The sequence below is a fragment of the Hydra vulgaris genome, chromosome 06 (assembly GCF_038396675.1).
Source record: "Hydra vulgaris chromosome 06, alternate assembly HydraT2T_AEP".
Lineage (NCBI taxonomy): Eukaryota > Metazoa > Cnidaria > Hydrozoa > Anthoathecata > Hydridae > Hydra > Hydra vulgaris.
The window spans coordinates 38,683,392-38,707,595 of NC_088925.1; the positions used below are offsets into that span (position 1 = coordinate 38,683,392).

General features: G+C 27.2%; 1 protein-coding gene across 3 annotated transcripts; it reads left to right on the forward strand.

The window, feature by feature from the left end:
- The first annotated feature begins 450 nt into the window (after positions 1 to 450).
- LOC100212454 (cleavage stimulation factor subunit 1) lies at positions 451 to 23,136 on the forward strand. 3 transcript variants are annotated; one of them, XR_010639170.1, is made up of 13 exons: positions 451 to 562; positions 1,033 to 1,166; positions 1,943 to 2,056; positions 2,271 to 3,388; positions 9,099 to 9,191; positions 14,016 to 14,120; positions 14,321 to 14,452; positions 14,782 to 14,904; positions 21,293 to 21,368; positions 21,693 to 21,772; positions 21,857 to 21,916; positions 22,458 to 22,773; positions 22,851 to 23,136. XR_010639170.1 is itself a non-coding variant. In XM_065800073.1 (12 exons), the coding sequence occupies exons 1-12, from the start codon at positions 513 to 515 to the stop codon at positions 22,955 to 22,957; spliced, it is 1,326 nt and encodes a 441-aa protein (XP_065656145.1). In that variant the 5' UTR covers positions 451 to 512; the 3' UTR covers positions 22,958 to 23,136. The 3 variants fall into 3 exon arrangements, 1 of the variants encoding a protein (XP_065656145.1); XR_010639169.1 differs by having other exon boundaries at positions 14,016 to 14,056; XM_065800073.1 differs by lacking the exon at positions 2,271 to 3,388 and having other exon boundaries at positions 14,016 to 14,056.
- The last annotated feature ends 1,068 nt before the right edge of the window (positions 23,137 to 24,204 follow it).

Below are 24,204 nucleotides of genomic sequence, written 5' to 3' on the forward strand. Positions count from 1 at the left end.
TGGTCTAAAACAGTCAAAAGATATATTGTGTAAATTTTGTCAAAATAGCATTTTTATGTGTGTCATATGTAATAAGTAGGCAGCCCTAAAAATAAATTACCGACCTCTAACAGTTTAAGGTCGGCAATAAATTGCTGACCTTAAACTGTTAGGGGTCAACAAAAATTTTTTGACACTAAGGTCTATCCATAAAACATAGAAACGAGGTCGGTGATTTTTTGCCGACCTGAAACATTTTCGGCTTGGCATTGCTAAACGCAAAGCCAAAAATGTTTCCCTGGAACTCCAAAATCTGAGGGGTTCTAAGGGTCATATTCCAATGGCTGAGTAGATAATCTGAAATTTATAATTATTATTTTCTTATTTTATTTTAGTTTTTAAAACTACTTTTAAGCTTTTGATATTAAACAGCCAAGTATATCTTTTTCGAAAGATATGTTACTGGTGATGTGTTGTTCTGATGTGATATAATTAAAGCTTTTAGTTTGATATTTAGTTAAAATTTTAAAGAAATGTCTGATGTTTTAAAGGACAGAGAGACATTGTATAAACTTATAATAAGGTGAGCTGTTGTTATATATTTTTTATGTGATAAGCTATCAAATAAAAAATCTTATTAAATAACTTAGCTTAAAGACATTTTTATAAACCATAATTTGTATAATTTATATTAACAGATATTTTTAATCTTTATTATAGTTATAAAATTATTTGTGTGTGTGTTAATTTTTCAATAAAAAAAGTTCTATAATAAGAAAAATTATTAAAGTGATTATGTAAAATAAAGGCTGAAAAGGCTGTTTATGTAAAATAAAAAATTAAAAAAAAGTGTTTAAGACATTTGAGTAAAGACTTTTGAAGCATTCGAGCATAAAATTTTATTTTGTTTGATCATCTCTTTTTTTATTAGAAATTTTAAAAATATTTAAAGATTACTATAATTGAAATAATCTGAAAAGAAATATCACTAAAAAGATAATTTTTTCATATTTTAAAGTGCTTATACTTTTTTTTTTTTTTTTGAATACAAAGTCAATTGCGATATGACGGGCTGGATTTGGTGGCTTCCAGTTTAGCTCGATGTGTTGGTCTTGAGGATTTGCCACTTGCACCATCATCAAGGCTTCTAGAATTAGTTAAGTTTGGTCTACTTGAAGAAAAAGCAGGTAATGTATAACTATTTTTTTCAAATCGAGTTTAGGTATAATTAGTCTTCTCCATTTGAAATTTAATGCCGGCTGGTCATTTTTTCTTAAGCTTGCGTAATTTAAGAAATTCATCATATTCTGCTATTTAAAATAAAATGTAAAAAAAAAATAATAAAAATTTTTTTGTTTAAATATTAAACAAAGTAATTTAAAAAAACCTACCAAAATAAATGTTTTATTTGAATTCTAGATAAAGCAATTGAAAAGTTTATTGAAATTCTAAATAAAATTTTTACATTAAGAACGGCAAATCAAACGTTTTATTGAAGTTCTAAGTAAAATAGTTCATAAATGTATATGTGTTTTCATGATTTTTTTTTTTTTTTTTGCCAGAAGACTGTATAATATAATTACTATTATTTAGATTTTTCCAATATTTTGTTTTCTTGAATAAGATATTTTTATAAATATGTGTAAAAGTATAAGAAATAATTATAGAACAATTAAAACTTCTGATACTAACCCTAGTCCCTCCTAAATGTTAAGCAAAGTTAAAGTGCTATTTTATATTGTTTATACCGTACATAAGATAAGCAGTTTAATATAAAAAAGAGAGATAAGAATATTTTAAATTTATTTCCAAGTTGTTTGTAGTAAATTAGTTCAAAAAATTGTTATTTTTTTTTTTAATTCATATTACTTGTTTTAATTTATGTTTTATAATTTATTAATGACTAATATAATGCACTAAATAATGCAATCAACCAATGAATAATATAGTGCACAATTTTTAGGAAGGGAGCCTGAGTTGGATGTAGTACCAGGTCTTACTCCTAGAGTGCAACCAGAAGCAACAGGACTTGACACCAATGTAAAACTGGGGCTTGATTTGGAGTATGAAAGAGATGGTAAATTTTTTACTTAGTTACTAAGAAAATATTTAATAAAACAAATTTAATGTAGGATACATTTTTGGTATTGATCGTTTACTGGTTAGCTTGCTTTTTAAATGATCTACAAGTAGAAAATTAAGAGAGATTTCTTTTATGCATATAAAATGATATCTTTTCAAAGAACTTTTTCTTTTTTTTTTGAAATCTCTCTTTTTTTTTCTGTTTGTAGATCGCTACGCCGTTGGTGGAGAAGAGACAATGAATAACCTTGGGCTTCTTTCTGATGTTTCTTTAATAGACAGTTTAAGAGACAGCAATGCCTCAACTACCAGTCACTCATCTTTATATACTAATAAGTATATGTGTGAAAGCAAACTTGATTTTTTTTGTAATTTAAACCTAATTCCAACACCATTAGTTAAAGACTGCCCAAATGCAACACGTAATTGGTTAAAAATGTCCGAAAAATGTTCTATGGTAACAGATGTTAGTATAAATAACATTTGTGATTTTGATTTTCAAAAAAGGAGAATAAGTTTTGCAGATTTAAATATTAAACATGAAGGCACCCAATGTTTAGAAATGAAATTAACTCCAGCCAGCAGTGAAACAGACTTTAGAGAGACTGATTTCGATTGTCTTTTACACGAATCTATTTTATCTCCTGGCTTATGTCCAAGTATTGTTCCTAAAAGTATGTTAGAAAATGATAAAGAAGTATTAGGCACTTTTGAGTCAGCAAAATGTATAACTTATGAAAAGTTTCTAAATCCATCTTTTAAACCGCTTCAAGACAGTTTAACAATTTTGTGTAAACCAACTTTGCAAGTTAGTAATCAATCAGGTTTAACTGGAAAAAAAAAGTATAAAGCTGATGTTTCAAGGTCTGGGAAATATTCAAACTTGTATGAGTTAGTTCTTAAAGAAATTTCATTGCATGATATTAATCAAACGATTTTTTCAAAAACTGTCATTAATAAAACGCAAGGCTATTTGTCAGATATTTTGCGATCAAAAACAAATAAATCTTTGACAAAAGTAGAAAGTCATCTTTCTCAAATTAAGAGGTTTTTAAAGAAACCAGCTTCTGAACGGCAAAAACTTTATCAAGAATGCATTAAAAATAAAACAGAAAGTGCTACAGTTCAATCCTTAAAAAAAATGAAAAGAACTTTGTTACTTAAATCAGATAAAGAATTATTAATAAAATTCTATAACGAGAAAAAAGGACTGATTAAAAAGAATGACCTTGAACAAATCGGTTCCACTCTTAGCATATCTGCAGAAAGTGTAAAAGTGTTTTATAAAAATATGAAACAACGCAATGTCCACTTGTAGAAACACATTGTGAGTAATATTTAATTAATTTAATTATGTTTTGAGCATAAATTTTTTTCAGATAAGGAATGGAATAGGAAACCCATGGTTAACTTTAGCCAGAATTTCTCATATTTAAGATTTAAGTTATTACTGTTTTATAAGTCAACTTAGTAAAAAGTTCCCCTCTATCATTTTTAAATCTAAATTTTTTTCTAGGATTCTATACAGTTTATATGTCAGCTATAGAGTAAGATGGGGTTATTTTGCCACTAATTCTTTCAATTTAAATAACTTAAGAACTGAAAATGAATTTTTTTATTTTTTGTTGTTAATAATATTTTTATAAACTTTATGTACTTATTTTATTTTTTTAAATAATTAGAACAGAAAAAATGGGGTGGCGAAATTACCCCAATAAAATCTAATTTTGGGGGAATTTTGTTACCTATGTTATTTACAACATAAATTTTTTACTTTAAATTATAAATCTTAAAAACACAATCAGTTAAATAAAAGAAATCTAACAATATTCAATAAGTGGGGGCATGACCATCAATACTGAGAGTTATCAGGGCATGCCCCCTCCCTCTACCTTTCTCCACCTTTTTTACCTATTTTTTTTTCTTTTTTTTTTAGAAATGTAGGATGTTTTAGGAGATTTGTTAATGTACCACCCCCAGCTATCCTTTCTGGATATTGAATTTTTCCCCCTAGTGTCCTTTGAGGTATACAGTATAATTCTGCAGCTTGCTTGCAACTCAGTTTGCCAGCCTTAACTTTTGCAATGGGTTTTTCCATTAGCTCTTTGCTATAATTAGTGATGGATTTTCTCTTGCAGTTTCGCGACATTGTTGCTGATAATTGATCGATTTAAATAATTTGAATTGATTAAAAGACCAACATGACCTGAGAAATTAATTACCAAAACAAAAGGAAGGGAAATAATATTAATTATCCAATCAAAGCGCATATCTATTTAATATTAAAAGATGGCGAAATTCCCCCATTTAGTATTTCTGTAATAACTTTGGAACTGATCAAAATTAGGAAGGAAAAAATAATACAAAGATTCTTTGAAAAATTTACAATATTTTAGTCTTTTAAATTTTGAATGGAAATAAATAATTTGATTTTTATGAGAATTTTGAATTTCCTGTTTCACAATAAGATTTTTTTTTACATAATTTGATAAGAAATTTGTTTTTCTTCTAATAGAAATTTGAATTATAAAAAAATCTTATTCCTGAGTAAAGTTATAGTTATAAAAGTAGATATACACCAATTGGTGGCGAAATTACCTCATTTTACTCTTTATTTTATTTACACAGGGGTGTAAACTTTATTTACACAGAATTGTAAATTTTGTTTACACAGAGGTGTTAACTTTCCTAAAACTATAAAAAAAAAGAAAATTTTGAATGATTAAATAAGTTACAAACAAAAAATTATAATCAAAAAATTTATTTTTTATTTATATGTTGAAATTTTTAAACTAATTTGAAAAAACTCAATACTTTCTGTTTAAAAGAATGATGGCTTGTTGTCCCCTTGGGTGAGCCTAGGCTATGGTTGGGTAGCATCGATGCACAGCATTTGTTATGTCGTGTTAATAAAGCTGAATTGATAAAGTAAAATGATTTAAAAAAAAGATTTACACAAATAAAAAGAATAAAATAGATTATGTTAAAAAAAAAAAATAAAGAAGTATATATAGCAAGCCTTCTTAAGAGATGTCATTAGATGTGGTCATATAAGGCCACATTTATAAAATAGGCTGAAAAAGCTAAACTAGTTAAAGAGAAAATTAAAAATAGACAAACCATAGTCCGAAAAAAACAAAACATAGTCTGAAAAAAACACTAAACAATGACTTAAAAAATAAATAAAGGATGAACCAGACAAAATATAGGCATAAAAATTATATATTTTTAAATTTAGGAGTGTCTCAATAGTTCAAACCTAATAATTATATACATTACTAGATTAGAATAGCGCTTAGGTTGATTAAATCAACATTGGATGACAGTTTAAATCCTATTAATGGATTTAATTTATTTTTATGTTTTATTTTTTAGTAGACATTAGAAAATATAAGTTTCAAATTTTTAAATAATTAAGTTTTGATGTGATTAGACTTGTATTAAATTCTATGAAGTAAAACACTTTTAAGTTAAAGACTTAGCATAAAGTAAAAAATTAAAAATATAAAATTAATTTTATGCTTTAATTTTTTCTGGTTTATCTTTTATTTATTTTAATTTTTAGTTTTTATTTTAAGATTTTTATTTTATCATTCGTTAAGAAGATTTTTAGTTTTTTTAGTTTTTATTTCCCTTTTCAGTTTATGGTTTGTTTATTTTTAATTTTAGTTTGGGTTTACATTTGTTTATTTATTTCATTTTTTAAATGATCAGGTTTTCAAATCTTGCAAAGACCACAGCTCTTGCTGCCAAGTTGTCAACAAAAAAGTTATGTGTTGTCATATAGCGCAACCGCACGAATCTCCTGAGAAGGCTTGATATAGATAAAAATAACAAGGGTGCTAGCCATCTCGACTTAAAAATTACCAAAGGTCAAAACAAAAAATAATAAAAATTGTTTTAATTGCGTTTAGCTGTTTTTATTATTATTCTGATTCACTCTCAACAAGGTTGCACTCAACCACTAGAAAGTTTGGGAGTTGCTAGATAAAAAAAAGAATAGAATCATAGAGCAAAGAAACGATTGACAGAAGACTTAAAAAGTTGTAAATTGTATGAGTCAGGAAAACATAAAGATAGAAGAGAGTTCCAAAGAGTTTAAGCGCAATGAAAAAGAGGATTGTCATTCATTATATAGGAATGTCGGCAGTATTACAATAGTTGTTTGCAGTATATAACTGTTTTTTGGGGTTAAAATTTACAAGCCACTAAGAGTCCCAATCTGTTACTGAAGTGAGATCAGATTCAAAATCGGCTGCCTGTTCTAAGTAGTAAGTGACCTGGGCCCCGGCTAAAAATGAGAGTTTTTTCAAACACAGCCCTGGCTAAACTATTAGATTTAGCAGAAGTTGATTGCTGGGGCTAGAAAAAAGTTTGTAATATTTTATACATTATAGATTTATGCTTACATGTACTATTTATTAAATACTGGCATATATTTATACATTTTCAAATTCTAATTTACTTCCAACAAGATTGCAAATAACCACTATTAAGTTATGAGTTACTTTAAAATAGAGAATAAATAAAAATACTAGGAAATGGTTAACTAAAGACTTTAAAAGTTGTAGGTTGTATATAAAAGAAAAACATGAAGATGGGTAAGAGTTATAAGGTTTTTTGATGTGCAAGGAAAAAAACTGGATTAATAAAAGTTTTTATAGCATGAAGGGACAGATACAAAAAAAAGATGCAACTTGTGGAATAAGAAACAAGCAAGAATGAGTTTTGGTTTTCATCGTAATAGAGATGATAGCTTGTTTGAGCATTGACCATGATTGTATTTGTAGAAAAAAGAAAGAAATGCAAACTTACAACAATCGGAGAGTGGCTCAAGCTTGGCATATAAAGCAGGTCTTTTTTTTTTTTTTATAATATTTTAATTCACCTCCCTAAGACTGAAAACGCCACTACAGTCAAGGAGGCTACTTAATTGTGATTATAACCCTCTTTCAATCATATAACTCCAAAATACAAACCTTGACAACCAAGGCTGCTGTGCAGAGAAGCACATTGAGCGCGGTACTACCAGGGACTTTGTGTAGATCAAACTCACTTATGAAGCGATCGCTCTACCACTACACCATGACTGCATTATATTTACAATGTGCTTTTAGACTTTGTCTGAGAGTAAGAGGGTTGTTATTCATCAATATAGGAATATCAGCATTATTACATTATTTTTCTGCAGTAAATAAATGAGTTTTGTTGCCTAACAAAAATTGTGGATTTCAAGTCCAAATATAAATCCATAAGCCACTGCAAGCCTTAGGCTGTTACAGAAAAGAGATCAGATTAAAAATCGGCTGCTTGTTCTAAGCAATCAAAAAGTGAAGATTTTTGTCAAGACGAGTATAAAGTTGAGTCGTCAACAAATAGAGCCACTTTAGATGTTAAATTTTCATGAAGATTGGTATTGTAGATAAGAAACAATACAGGAGCAAAGATTTAAGGGTAATTTGAAATAAAAAAGAGTGTAGGCTTTCTAGAATAACTTTATTAGTGCAGTTGGTAAAAAATAATTTAATAATCTCAAAACCTTTATATAAAGCAACTAATAATAGAGTGAAGAGTAATCGTAGGATAGTTGGAGAGGGCAAAGTGTTTTTTAGAGCTTTGAAAAATTGGAACCACTTATTTAGCACTTTTGAAAAATTAAATATTATTAAATATTATATAATTAATAAGATTAAATGTTAGATTTACTTTAATTAATGACATTGTTGAGACTAAGCAAAAGTCTCTAGAACCTAACACCAGATATAAGATACAAGATTTAGTAAACTGAGGATAACAGAGCTTAACATCAGATGGGACCTTTTTACACTGGCTTCTTGGAATAATAAAAGGACATGATGGATAAAAGGATGAAGATGATGATGATGATGATTGTGATGATCATGTTGATCATAATGATGTTTATATATGCATATATATACGAAATATAACGTGAATTTTGAATAATAAAAAAAAACTTTAGGATGTATTAATATTTCCACAAACCCGGCCCCGGCTATATTTTATTAAACCCGGCCCTGGTCAAATATCAACTCCTGTTTATTTACTAGTTCTAAGGGATCAAAAAAAGAAGACTTATTATCTTGACAGGAGTATAAAGATGAGTTATCAGCAAAAAGTACTTTTAGATGTTGTCGGGAAGATTATTAATGTAGATAAGAAACAATTAAATTTTGTTCTAATTAAATTGTTGTAAATAAATTTTTTTCCAAACGACAAAATTTAAAAGTTATAAAAAATTTGCTTAATGCTGAAGAATACAAGTAATAAAAACTTAAAGAAAAAAAACATTAATAAAACTAAAATTATCAAGTTTAATTAATTTTTAAGAGTTATTTTGACATTTGCAAATTAAGTTAACAAGTTAACAGCACATTGTTTACAAAAAGCTAGCCAAAAGAATTACAAGTAAGTTAAACTTTTAAATGTATAAGTATTGCTATAGACAGTGCTATGGCTAGTGTATTGGATTGGTTCCCCTTTCTGCCCTTCTCCTTTCCCCTGGAAAAAAAAAACCTCTAAGTATGGCCCCAAAATCTTAAAAGATTTTCCATTAAGTATTACTTTAAAAAAAAAATTACCTTAAATTTGAATAAATAGCCATCGATCTGGGTATAAATTTTAAATTTCTCTACAAACTTTGATTTAGTTTAGTTTTTATAAAAATATCTTTTAGAAAATTTTTTCACTATAATTGTACTAATCTGTAGGAGAAATTTTTTACTTGAAGGTTTTCAAGTTCCAACTATTATCAACTCTCAAAAGTTTGACATTTATATCATTCCTGTAACTTGCTTATCTTCAACCCCAAAAAAACCAACAACAGTAAAACACATATCTATGGATATCTGTTGTTGTTAATTGAATTTATTCAAACAAATTTTTTTGATTAATTGAAAAAAAACTTAATAATTTAATTTATAAAATGTATAAGTTAGTAGTTAATAAGTTGTATTTAAAACAATGTAAATGATAATTAAATTTAACTAAATATAAAATGTTTTAATGTTTTTGTTTAGAACATGGAACTAGCCCTCCGGTCAGTCAGTATGAAACACATTATGTTACTGCACATAAAGGTCCCGTGACTTCAGCAGCATTTACTCCTGATGGTTAGAGATTTATTTTTACATTTTGCAGTTTTAGATTAATGTATACAGGTTAAGCAAAAGATCAGGCTGTTAATAAAAAAATTTTAAATTAAAAGCTCACTGCTTATTTTATAAAATATTATTTAATGAATGAATAACCACAGCAAGAAGAGCAAGGTTGACATTGTGTAGAAACTCTTTAATCTTTTTTTTTTGGACAAAAAACTATTCTATAAAAGTTTATAGAGTTGGAGCTTAAGTCCCTAGCTGTATTTATTTATTTAGGCTATTTACTGTTTGTAAATAACTGGTTGCTATGGAATCCAGCAAAAATAGGACTCTCCTATAGTTGTTTTCTATATTTTATTTAACAAAATTGCCAATTCGAACTTTTACTGGATTTTAAAGTAACCTACTAAAGTAAAAACAAATAAATATCAAAGTTTAAGTTTTTTGCTGATATACTTGTATGTGTCTACCTTTTTTATTTTAAATTAAGTATTTGTCAAAGAAGCATAACAAGAAATCTTTTTTCAATTTATACTTATATATTTTAGTACTTTTCAATTTATACTTATATATTTTAGTACTTACTAAGAAATCTTTTTTCAATTTATACTTATATATTTTAGTTTTTTTTTTGTCAGCTACCATTTTCCTGGTAATATAAGCTACCATCTTATACAAATATCACATTCTATCTTTCATATTTAGACTTTAACTTGATCATGCATAAAGTAAAGTCTGCTTTTAAATATAAAAATAACAAATGGTTGCATCAAGAGAGCTTCTTTATTTAAGATTAAATCAATGCAATCATAGAGGCAATTGCTTGCCTTTCAACTTAACTATGGTTTCAATACTAATATAATCCCCTTTTTTTTATGACCAATTTGTAAGTATTAATTTGTTGACATTTTTTCTTATGTAGGTAATTAAATTTTTCTTATGTAGGTAATAAAATTTTTCTTATGTAGATAATTAAATTTTTCTTATGTAGTTAATATTTTTTTGATAGTTACCATCTTGTGGTACCTATCAGAAAGACTTAAGAAAAAAAGCAAAATTTAACAAAACTTTTGATGATCACTTTTTGATTATAAATCAGTCAAGCCAAGTTTCTGTTCAGTTAAAATTGGTTGTGCCTATCCTTCATTGATTCAAAATATTGTTTAAACAATTTGAAGCAATAGTTATAGAAATAAAAGGTATTAGGCCATCTTAAAACAAATTTTTTTCTTTTAAAGCATAATAAATATTTACTTTAAATTATACTAGACCAAAAATTTATTATTTAGATTCCCATCTTCGTTGTAGAATTTTGCAGCAGGTTTCAGAATTTATGTTCTAGTGGAAGAGAATGACTGAAAATAACCTATTATTACTTAGCTATTTTTGAAAGTACTGAATTCAAAGGTGAAAATAGCTTAATTCAAAGTTTTTGAATATGATTTACTCGGAAATTTTTTTTTGTCTTGCTGCTATAGATTACACTCATTATTTCTGTAGTTCTTCTTCTTACTTCTGTAGTCGCCCAATCCTCATTTTGAAATAAAAGATTAAATAGTTTTAACATAAGCAAATAAATGTCCCTGCATAATTTCAGAAAGATTAAATGGAAAAATTATTTTCATTACAATACATTTAAAAAAAGTTTATTTATAATACAATGATTTTACATAACATGTTTTATTAATTATTATTTATGATAACCAGCTGCGTAAATTTTATTTGCTGGTTGCCTTTTTTTTTGCAACTATTTCAAATGCTGTGTTAAAAAAATCAGAAATTGAAGTTCCAAATTTTTTGAAATAAAAAATCTGCCTAACAACATAAAAATGAAATGGATTGGCATAAGCAATTATTACTCTAATGTTGAAGGTTAAGTTTATATCCTTTTAACAATGAATTTTTTCAAATAATGAAAGGGATTTCCATTAAGGAACTTTTATTTATGCAATAAAAGCCGTTCAATTAGAGTTTCATGCTAACAATGTGTTTTATCAAAAGAAACTACATTCGTTCTTGACACCCAATAAATATCATCTCATTTTGGCCAGTAGTATTGAATAATGTGAATACAGGAATTTTAGATATAATTTTTATTTCCTATTAGAGTTATACAACTCCTGGAATTAGTGATAATCATTTTTTGATTTTGAATTTTAAAATCAAAAAAATTTTATATTCAGTTTTTTTTTTTTTTTTCTAATTTTTAGTCTTTTAAGTTTTTTTTTAATTAAAATTTTTAGATTCAAAAATAATCAACAATTTTGAATGATTTTCTTCCACAAGAAAATAATATTTTCATGAAAAAAGTACTGAAACAAAATCTATAATGATGAATGTGAACCCAAAGAGGGAATTTTCTTTCAAAGTTTTAAAATGGCAAATCTTTTTTCTTCAAGAGAAGCTATTTTATTATATTAAAATAACCTAACATCTCTTCATCTGAAAAAAATTTGAGTCCATGGTAAAAGAACAGGAAAGTTGTCTTGACCAGTTTAAAATCAAAAAATGACTATCAAAAAACTTTAATTGCGTTTTCTTTTCTACATTTTTATATTCAGAACCTTGACTAAAAATAGGGCATTTTAGGCTGATTTTCAAAACATCACAGCTTTTGAATGTTTGGTTAAAATTTGAAAAAAATTCAGTAACTAAAAAAGTTTACTTTTCTGTCCTACCTTTACATGGAATTACCTAATTATTATGATTTCAGGAAAAAGGAATAAAGGTTGTACTAATATGAAGAATAATTTAATTTAGTTATAAAGATTCTGCTAGTCATGAACTAGTAAGTAATGCATGGCTTTATAATGCATGAGTTTTGATATTTTTAAATTTTAAAAAAAGTGGAAGCATGCAAATGATATAAGGAATGTAAACAATATATGGTAAGTAGTAAAAGTATGAAAAATGTTATTTTTACATCTGGTAAACTAGATGAGTTTACCAGATGTAAAATAACACACAAATGTGGTAATGGTTGGTAACTGAAAAATAGGACTAGATTTAAAGAGACATAAACTCTCTGAAAATATAAGGTAAAGCAAAAAGAAGCATGTTTTTTCATCAAGCCTTCTCAGGAAATGTGTGCACAGGAAATCGCATGCCTTATATGGCCACACACTTTTTTTTTTTTTGACAACTTGGCCACAGTTTTTTGCACATATTAATAATTTGCATGTTTAAAAAATGCGCTGAAAGAAACAAAACAAAAATACATAAAATATAAGGTATTTTTATTTTAGTTTTTTTTTTTAAATTATTCGTCTCCCCAAGGCCATGAGGCCCACTACAGTCGAGGAGGCTGCTTTTTGTGATTACAACTCTCTCTCAACTCTATAACTTCGAAATACAAACCTCGACAAACAAGGCCACTGTGTGGAGGAACAAGTTAAGTGCTGTACTACCAGGGACGTGGTGAGAATCAAACTCGGAACTTCTCACTTATGAGGCAAGCGCTCTACCACTACATCACTACCGCATTTTTGAATATTTTTTTTATTTTTATATAGAAAAATTGTGGAAAAATCCAAAACAAGAAGAGACAGAAAAATGTGTTTATAAATTTATTTATAAACACATTTTTAAATAAACCACAAGTATTCTTAATAGTACCTATCTACAGAATAATTATTTGAGCTGGGAATGAATCTGGGTATCGAAGAGTCAAAGAATGTGACTGGGTATCAAAGAGTCAAAGAAAGTGGAGGAAATGCTCAAAAATTTATAAAGATTTTATTATGTTATGTAACTAAACAGATCAAAAAGTAAATAGTATAATATACACAAAATTGTATTAAATATAAAAAATACATTAGTATTTAATTGTATTTAATAATGTATGTACACTATTAAACATTACAGTACACACACTATTAAATACATACAGATAATCTCAAAACATTTAAACCAACAAAAAGCAGTACTAGAACTAAATGGTAAGTTGACTGTGTAAAAATTTGGAAGCCTATCACTTCTATAAATATGAAGAAGCCTGTTCTATTCATTAAGATGTATCAGTCAAATAGTTTAGTATCATCTCACTATGTAAAAATCAACCTTATGTAAAAAAAAGTGATTGTGTAACTAAACAAAAAAAAACGTTTTTGAAAAAACAATTTTGGAGTTTTTTAAAGCCCTTGAATACAGGAGGAAATAGCAAGCAGAAAATACTACATGCTATGATTAAATATTGTTTAAATAATTTGATATTGAGCTCACACAGTTTAGCTCAGTCTATTCAAAGCTTAATGGATAATGTGCAAGGAAATGATGAAATTAAAAGTAACTAATCAAATAGCATTTTAAGAAAGTAACCGATTTGATTAAAAATAACAGATTATGTTTTTAAAAACTAGAACAAAAATACAAATTTATCTAACAAATCTATGACTCTTTGTCATAACTCCCTTAACAGTCCAATATTTCAATTGTCACCTGTTATTAGAATTGCTAAGCATGTGCAGCCCTCGAAGTTAGGGTCGGCATTTGGCAAAGCTAATCTAACTGCCAACCTAAAAGTGTTTGAGGTGGGCAAAAAATTGCCGATCTTGTTTTTATGTTTTATTTTTTTTTTTGCCAACTTGATGCCAACCTCTTACAGTTTTGAGCATTTTATTGTTAGCCTTGTTTTTCCTAATTCTGAGGGTTGCATGTGTATTGTAGCCAAGTGAGTTATCAACTGCCAATAAGGTGATAATGATTTTTTCAAATGATTTTACCTTGGTATAGCCAAATTAAAGAAAGAATTAGTTATTTTATGGTTTTTTTATGTTAAAAAATTTAAAACATTGTTTTAAAGTATTGTTTTACAAAATAATTTGCATTTGTTTTTAGGGCGTTTATGTGCAACTGGATCTGTTGACACATCAATAAAAGTGCGTAACTTGTCTTTTTGTGCGTTTCATTGCTTTGGAATAGTCTTTTAGATTGCATATTGAGGTTATTAATTTTGCTTATAGAAATTAATAAGTTTTACAAGGCAAATTAAATGTACCTGGGACAAATGTTAGTTTTAAAATCAAGGCATTTTTAAAACTTTTTTTATAAAGTTTTCTTTCTTTAGTTTTTAATGATTTTATAGTATTAATTTTGTTTTCATTTATTCTACAAAATATAATTTTAGCTCATTATTTATTCAGATTATTGACATCAGTCGCATGCTAGCCAAAGCTGCTCAATCACAGTCAGAGCGTCAAGCTGAAAGAGAGCTAGATGAAGGTGGTGGCATGAAAAATCATCCAGTTATTCGTACAATGTATGATCATGACTTGGTAAGTTCTTTTAATTTTTATAAACAAGTTTACATAAAACTTATATAGCAAAAAGAAAAAAGCATAATATAACCCTGCATTGTTTTATTTAAAAAAACTTATATAAAATATTCTTTACTGTCACTAAAAGCACTGTTGTTACTTTTACAACAAAGTTACTTGTTACTTTACAACTTTTTACTTTTTTTATTTATTTTTATTTATATTTAGCAAATTTTTATTTATTTTTAGCTTGTGATTTTTTATTTTTTTATTTAAAGAGCTCTAGCTTTCCATAAACAGTAAAAATTACAGGTAGGAATAAATATTTTCATTAATATTTTTCTCAGGCAATCAATACTATAAAATTCCATCCAACATCTGCGGTGTTGGTATCTGGTGGTGAAGATAGGAAAGTCAACCTTTTTGATTATACTAAATCTACTGTGAAAAAGGCATACAAAAGTATTCAAGTATGTTTAAAAATTTATATTTTTAAATTTTAAACTGTAAAAATTAAAGATTTCACATTTTAAATTAGAAAGGTTAGTAGTGTTGTTACAACTATTAAATAATTTGCCTGTCGACTAATTTGACTAATACATTTTTGTAATCGACTGAAAATCGATTTAGTCAAATTATGGGAATAATTTTTTATTTGTTGAAATAAATAGTAATAAAAATAATAAAGTAATTTATATTTGCTTTCTATTTTTTAATATATTTAAATAATAATGGAGTAAAACAATATGAGAGAAGGGCTGCTCTAACAACGAGACAATCTATTCCCAGACCAAAATGATTTAGAGATCCTTTTTAAATGCTTGCTATATATCAAAATATCATATTTACAATTCAATTGTATAGATGACAGATTTTGGAGCTTTATAATTTAGATTTGCTCCAGGGCTCTGAACCAGCTTGGAGCGGCCCTGTATGAAGCTATTTATGAAAATCATAAGCATCAAGTAAACAAAAGAAGGGAAAAAAATTAATGAAAAACATAATCAAAAGTTTATTTAGATATAAATGATGCTAACATGCTTTGAATTAAAAGAGTAAACAAAAAACTAGGTAATAGTTGTAATAGTACATACTATTGCCATTAAATGAACAAAAATTAATGATTGAAAAGTTAAATTAAATGAAAAGAAATATAATGGATTTTAGGATTTTTACTTGATTAAATTGTCTTTTAGTTGATTTGTAGGAAGTCCATAGTCAATTAAATTTACAGTTTGATTTTTCAGTCGACTAATTTTGACTTTCAACTAGTCGATTTAGTCGAAGTTGATAACAACACTAAAGGTTAGACAAGGTTTTTAGTCTTAAATGACAAAAAAATTTAATACTACATATTGATAGATAAAAATTTAAACTAGTTTTATCTACTATATACAGCTACTATATACTATCTACTATATACGATCTACTATATACAGCTAATATTTTTATGGTTTTGACTACTATCATTCTGACTTTAGTTCGTGTTAGATATGTTATTAACAGAACCTAAATTAATAAACTAGTGATTTAAAACACTTTCATACAGATGTTTTATTGAAATCAAACATCTGTGTATGTTTAGGTAATAATTGAAAAATCTTTTTTTTAGTTATCCAATCACAACAAACAATTGTTTGTGCTTAGTTTATGGAATGATTTTTGTGTTCAAAAATAATCCTAAATTTATCAATCACATTTTTTTGCTATAAAAAATTTATTAAAAATTTAGTTTCCATATAATTGTTGTTTTCAACTTTTAGTTATTTATAAGATCATAGCTAATTTATTACTTACCAAAGGGTAGATAAGAGTAATTGAGCACCTTGGTAATATGAGCATACTTAAAGATTTCTTAGATGTAAACAATGAAGTTAAAGTTGCTTTATGTTTTTTGAATCGACTTCATGGGGTGATAACAGGAATCAGTACAATTAGTTTAAATTTATATGCAGTAATTAGCGGCACTCATCTAATTAAAATGTCAATTTTAATTAGATAAGATTTTTCAACAACACAAAAATAAATTTTGTGTTGTTAAAATAATATCATCATGCATGAATAAATCTGTGACACGATATTTTAGTGCTAAAACAAAACAAAAACATTTTCCATAAAGAAAAATATGTTAACTAAAAATACAATCCATTTTTGTTTGAAAAACAATGCATAGAAACATTTAATTTTGACTTTATTTAAAGATGCCATTTTTGTGTAATATGAGCATGCTCAAATTACCCAGTGTTTTTCATTGAAATTACCTAGTTTAAAGTTCTAAAAGTGCAGTGCTTTTAATTGCTTTCTGAATAAAAACAAAACATAGTAACAAATTTTAATAATACTAAATATTTTTCTGTAATTTAAAATTCAAAAATTTCAAATTTTTATCATTTAAAGGTTTGAGTTAATAAAATTCAAAAAATAACTTTTTTTTGTGTGGAAATAATAAAATTCAAAAAATAACTTTTTTGTGTGTGGAAAACATAGTATTGTTTCAAAAAAAAAGTGGTTTAAAATTTGATCTTTTAATGATATATTTTGTTAATAATGAATCAATATATTCTAAAAATTAGTTCTAATTGTCAGGTTGGTATTATTTATTTAATGTTATTTTTTTTGAGTTAATTTAAACTGCTCATATTACCAAGTGGTCTGTGTAATATGTGCACTTTTGCTACTTTTTTTCAACCACTGTGTTTTTAAGAAAAAATTTCGGGTACCTAAGTATCTAAGTGGATCATAAGTTAAGGGATCCCTAAAAATTGTTTATTCGCAAAAATTTTGGATCCGGCATAATTATTTTTGAAAATATTTCAATTTTTGCTCAAGGTGCTGCTCATATTACCCTATTCAGTCCTATATACTCAAGAAATTTATGTAAAATGTCAAGCGAATTTCATTCGCTAACAATTCTTTATTTTAAATGGATTAAAGTTCAATTTTCTTACTTCAACTTACATGCGAGTTTTCGATTAATGACAAAAAGTGACTCAAAATGGTTTACTTGTACATATATAAGTATATACAAAAACAAGCCTGCGAACAATTTGCATTAAGTTTTTAAAGACACTTTATTCGTGATATTTTTTTTTTTAAACTTTTATGGGGTAAAATTAATATTTCTTTTTCAAGTATAAAAATAGTCACACTTAAAAGTGTTTAGTAGGTATAATATAGGAGAAATAAAGCACATCAGAAGGAGTTAGGGTTAAAGATCCTTTCTTGCGTACTAATGTTTTTTAATTATTAAATAAAGGATTGTTTAATAAATAACGCAACATAAGTTATGCAACAGGTTTGCTAATAAACAAAACAAAAAAGATTGTTAATTTTTACCTGCAGAGCTTTGAGTTAAATAAAAAATCAAAATACTAATTAAGTTTAACGAAAATTGCCGCATAAAAGAGCTTGAAATCTGCTCTTTTTTAAAAGAAAAATTATGCGTTGTGTAATTTATGGACGATTTCTAAGGAAGCTATATATTCACACACTGTTGGTAATAAAATGTTTTGAGTAATAAAAATATTTTAAAAATCAAAATATATATATATATATATATGGGCAATTCCACGCAAGTGGCGGTTGTAACATTTGGCGCTTTTTTAGCCATTAAAAATGAACCAAGAATGGTATTTACATGAAAATTTCCAGAAATGTTAAACACTATTTTATAATTTAGTATGCAAAAGTTAAATCATTCAAGAGTTCAAATTATTTAAAAAATCAGCGTAGCGAGACAGTCGTAACGCTTACTTTTTGACAAATCTAAACAAATAAACTTTGTCAATCTTTATGCAGCCATCTACACAGTGAAAAAAAAATCCTTTGCTGTGTTCTTTAACTACTCATTGAACTTACTAAATGGAGAGTTTTATAGTTTTTGCTTAAAGTTTTCCGAGAATTTTATTAAGTTTTATGTCATGACGGTCGTAACTGTGACAGTCGTGTAACAAAAAAGCCAAAAAATAAAAAACAACAAATAACGCAATGAATGATATAAAAAAAGATAAATGATTATAAAAACCAATTAAATTATGTTAAAAAAATATGAACCTTATAACATTATCAAGTTTATCCATGATGGTTCTTCAATACTGGGATCGTTTTATTTGGAGTAGGCAAAAAACGCTATTTATGCTCCCTGTTTTTTTTGTTTTATTAACTCTATTTAGACAACTCAATATCTAGGAGCATGTACTTTCATACGCCTCGCAAATGTTTTGCAGAGCCGGGAATCCAATATAGGAAAAAAATATCTTAGACAAGTAAATTTTTTTTACTAATATATAAATTTTAAAATTGTTCCGCAACCCCATTACAAAATATTAAAGAATTTTGAAACCAAAAACTTTCCATTTTTTACTTGCCAGAAATGCATTTTGGTAATATTTGTAACAGCTTTTGCTTCTTCTATTTTATCAGCTATTAAGACCCACTTTAGATTAATATCATCTGTGTTGATAAATCTAACATAAGTTTTGCACCCATTTGATGCTAAGAGAAAGTCTTTAGCGTTTAAGACGACCACTTCACAAGATTTTATGCTGTTCCAAACAAATTGCTTTAATGACCCTCCTACTCCATCAACTACTCCTTTACCGTGATAGGTAGCAAAAAAGTTCCATTCTATATTTTGAAAATGATATTTCACAGAGCAATGTTTTATGAATTTGGCCATGTGTCTATTTTTTAAACAAGGTAATAGTTGACTGCGACCAATAAGCAGTTTGAACAGCATCCTGATAACCACATGTATAGTTTTGTGAATAATCAAAGTGTATCAAAATTTGGTCTGGTTCAAGATTTTCTTTTTGACTGCAGTATTGCTCAGACTGGTGCTTTTTAGTGAGATGATGCTCAGTAAACTCTGGTAAATAGTCGCGGAAATGTTCAAAAGTACCTTTTATATTTTTTTAATGTTGGCTGAGTACACAGCGATGATCTTCTTTAATCCACCTAGTATAGGTAATTAAGGTATCCATGTCTCCGTGTTTGGGCAAAGAAACTTTCAATAGTTTCACACAGCACAATGAATATTTCATTATCCAACATTGGTACGTTGGGGGCTTGCACAATACATAATTTTCTAACCATTTATTGCAATATAATGGAAAAGGTATTTTACTTGCCAAAACAGCACACAGATTGTCTTGCGTTGAATTTAGACTAACGTTAGTAATGAAATCAAGTTTTTTTTCATTCTTAGCCTTTGGTTGCGAACTTTCGCTTGATTTTTTTGTTTTTTTCTTTTCTTGGTGTCAATAACTGCCGCCTTAGATAACTTCTCTTTCTTTCTTTTTCTAACAAAGCTTTTCTGTTTCTTGCTCTATAAGCTTTCGATCTTTCAGCGTCTGATTTTGGCATTTTAAGTATGTTTTTAAATATAACGGCTGCTGTTTGTGATATATGCTCCGTTATATATTTAAAAAAACCCCGCAAAATGTTGTAAATAAAAAAACAACCGCGAAATCGATTAAACCAAAACGTTGCAGGGCAAACTATATACAACGTTTAATCTTTAAAAAAATTGCCTTTTTGTTAAAGGTTTTTATTTCTAAAAAAAAAAAATTCTTTACATCAATTTTTTGAAATTACTCATGGTTTCAAAAAAAACTTTAACAAGTTTAGTAATAAAATTATTAAACTAACTGGGGCCGTATTCTCATCTCTCCGTTAAGCTTAACGGAGCGTTAGTCAAAAATTTATTTTAACTTACATTAATAAAAAATTTATTTAAAATTATAATTTTTTAAACATAAATGTTTTATTTTGGTATACGTTTTATTTTAACGAATTTATATAAATTTTCGTCATTTCTTTACTTAGTAATATTGTAATGAAATTTCAGACAAAAGCTCCGTTAAGCTTCATTAAGTTTAAGCCCCCCAGCAAATTAAACAACAAACAAAATTGATTTATATTATAACTTGGTTTAAATGACGTAAATCGTTTGAAATAAAACAAATCGTTGGCGCTTAAACTTTTTTTTTAAGTCAAGAAGCCGTTATGGAAAAGCGAGCATATCGTGATGGTCGTAAGGTACTTAGTAACATGTTGAAATGGTGATCTAAAGTACTTTAATGTTGTTTTTTTAAAACAATGATAAAATATGTATGAGTATCTTTACTTTTACCATGGCTTTAGTTTTTAAAAGTTTGATACGAAGCATAGAAAAAGCTTTTCAACTTATTTTTGTGACGTAACGTCTTGTTTTCAATAATATGCTCTTCTTATAGACCTAGTTAGAGTTCGTTTTTATAAAAAATATTATGCATAATGTTTGATTTTGCCTTTTAGTCAAACTTAGAAGTCATAGTTATTTAAAAAAAACAGCACTGAAACTTTTTTCAACGCTTCACAACATGACTATATATAAACGTCAAAAAATGCTCATATAACCCTTACAACTTTAAAAGTATGTTAAAGTATGATAAAATGATTTTTTTTAATAACTTTTTTTCTCAAAAGTATTCTTAAATAGTTGGAAAATAAATTTAATGAAGTTATTATATGTCGCCGTGATTTTTTTTCCCCTCTTTTATGTGGAATTGCCCATATATATATATATATATATATATATATATATATATATATATATATATATATATATATATATATATATATATATATATATATATATATATATTTTGCACTAAATTTTGTATTTTAAAAGGTTCCTAATATTATAATACCGTGTTCGGCTTTTTTTTCCGCGAAGCAGCCTTGTTTCTCGAGTTTTGGGATCTTGGGGTTGACAGTTTTAACATTAATTTAAAAAAAGTCATTCCACTCGGAGAAAAAAAAATTAACTTTTTTTGAAATTAAAGTGATTCAAATTTATTTCGCGGTGTTTTAAAGGAAGTGGAAGCTGTACGAGAAATATCTATTCATCCTTGTGGTGATTATCTGCTTGTAGCAACAGATCATCCTACAGGTTAGTGCTTATTTTTTATTTTATGTTTGTTAACATTAAGATAGTATATAAATATTAGTAATTTTGAATAATATATGTGCATATATTTGATACGCAATTTATTTCTGATCAGAAATCCGAAATGTTTTCATCAATTTATTACAGGTATTTTAATAAAAATTAGATCGAAAAGCGAAAATTAAATATGCTTTTTTAAATTAATAAAGTAATAACAATTAAAACCGGATATGATTTTTTATTGCTGTAGATCGTTTGTAAATGTATAAGCCTTAAACTTTAAAGTATTTATAATTTTTAACGGTAATTGTGTCAATTGTGTTTCAGTTCGATTATACGATATGAACACAATGCAGTGTTTTGTTTCATCAAATCCTGACGATCAGCACAAAGCTGCTCTCACTTCGGTAAGGTTTAATTTAGTATGTAACACGCGAGTTATATGAGTTATATTTAAGGTATAAAAAAACTATTACTTTTTTTTAAAAAAGGTTGAATATTGTCCTGCTGCAAATTTGTTTGTAACTGCTAGTGCTGATGGCGCTTGGAAGGTACTGTTTTTTGTAATGCTCTATGTTAGATTACTGTCTCAATGTTTTGTTATCTTTTCGATTTAAATGAAAGTTAATGTAAAAATACTATTCTACTTTAAACTGGTTTTTATTGGTTTTAACTTTCTAAACTGCATGGTGGTTAGAAATATATATAAAAACCGAAATAATATTTCGTACATTATTTGTTCGAAAACTTTGACAGGTATAGATGTGCTGGAATATTCGCATATCTATGTATGGTTAGTTGACAAAAAAATATTTTTTTGATGACGTATATACCAACCTTAACTGGTCATCGTACCGTAACTTTTTGGTAAACCTCAAGTGAAAAAAATATTTAAAGCTTTATATTGTTCATAAGCATCTAGTTTTAATAATATAAAATTTTTATTTTTTTATTTTGATAAGGAATTTAATTAGAATTAAAGTTTTATTTTTTTATTTATTACTTATACTCTCTTATTGCTAAAAAAATGTAAATAATTGTTACAGTATGATGTGTTTTGTATCTTGTATACAATTTGCTTATTTGTTAAAGCTTTGGGACGGTGTAAGTAATCGGTGTGTACAAACGTACAGAGACGCTCATGCCGGTGCTGAAGTACAATCCGTCCATTTCACAAGAAATTCAAAATTTGTTCTTACTTCTGGGAGAGATTCCACTGCTAAGTTGTGGGAGTTATCTACTGGGCGCGTTATTAATACGTATGGTGGTGCGATAATTCAGAGTAATAATCACGCTCCTGCTGTTTTTAACTATAATGAAGATTTTGTTTTGTTTCCTGACGATAAAAACATGTCAATCGGATGCTGGGATAGCAGAACAGCGGAGAAGTTACCTAGTCTACCATCGGGTAAATTCTTTGCACATTTTTTTTTTAAACTTTTTTTGTTCTGCTATTTATTATACTATTTTTTTCTTTCTTTACAGGTCATAACAACTCAATTCGTTACTTAGTTCATTCGTCTTGCTCACCTGCATTTTTATCATGTAGTGAGGATTACAGAGCCAGGTTCTGGTACTGTCGAGGAAGTTAAAGTACGGTTTTAGCGTTAGAGTCAAAACTTGCATGGTGATCAATATGTTTGATTATGCTTTTAAATAAGTCCTAGTAATCGTTTAACATGTTTTAAGTCGATTATATATATATATATATATTACGTGTATAACGCAAAATATTTTGGTTATTAAATATAAGGTAATATTCTCTTTTTTATGCAAATTTGAAATTAAGGTTCAAAATTAGATATATATAACTGGAAAAAAAAATGATTTTAATAATTCGTTTTTTCATAAGGTTGGGCTTCCCTAGGGTATTTTTTTTGCAGACAACTAATATAATAACGTTACTCACAACAAAGTAACCAGGTAAAAAACAACACGCCTTTAATTTTTACAAAGTTTTAGGCTTTAAGTCGCTAACTACTATAACAATGGCGTTGTATATATAGGCCGTTTCCATTTCTATGCGCAATTTTTTATTTTTCTTTCTTTTAACAATTAAAAGCTGGGACTTAAGATATGCATACAAAAGTATTAGACACTTCACATGATTTTGATTTCTTTACTATCTTTAGCCATAATTATTACCAAAATATGTGAAAAATATAGACGATTTCGAAATGAGTTCATTATTTAAATTTGGTTGATTGGTTCCCGAGGTATGACGAATTATGTGCTGACCACTAATGCCTATTTTGGGTCGAAATTTTTTCTTAAGGATTTTTGGTACCGAAATTTAACATTTTATTTACTTTTCAATTGACATCGACGAGAAGACTTACTATTGAGCGCAAGTAATAAAGTATATTCATTCTATTTTAATTTTTTTTAACAAAGGAATGAATCCATTCAATTATACAAATTGTTTTTGTGATACGATTGGCCCAGGCGTTGTTTTTTCCTTTTGGGGCATTTGGATTAAGAGCTATAAAATCACGGTAAAAGTACTAAAAATTAACTTTAGTCAAAAAAGAAAAAAATTTTATTATGTTATTAATTGTCAGAGTTAACTAATTCATACATATTTATGAAAATCTAGAAACTATAATGGAATCGCAGGGCTCTTTTCCCCCATATGGGCAAAGAGCAACAAAATCTCTGTAAAAAGTACAAGTATTAACTTTAGTTAAAAAACAATAACCTTTTCAATCTATAATGGTAAAGAAATTCATAAATTGATGAAAATGCTTAAAATATGTAAGAATCCTCGTTTCCCCATTTGGGTCAACCAGAATGCAATTTCCGCAAAAGCCGTAAAATGCGAGAGTTTTTTTAAAATTAT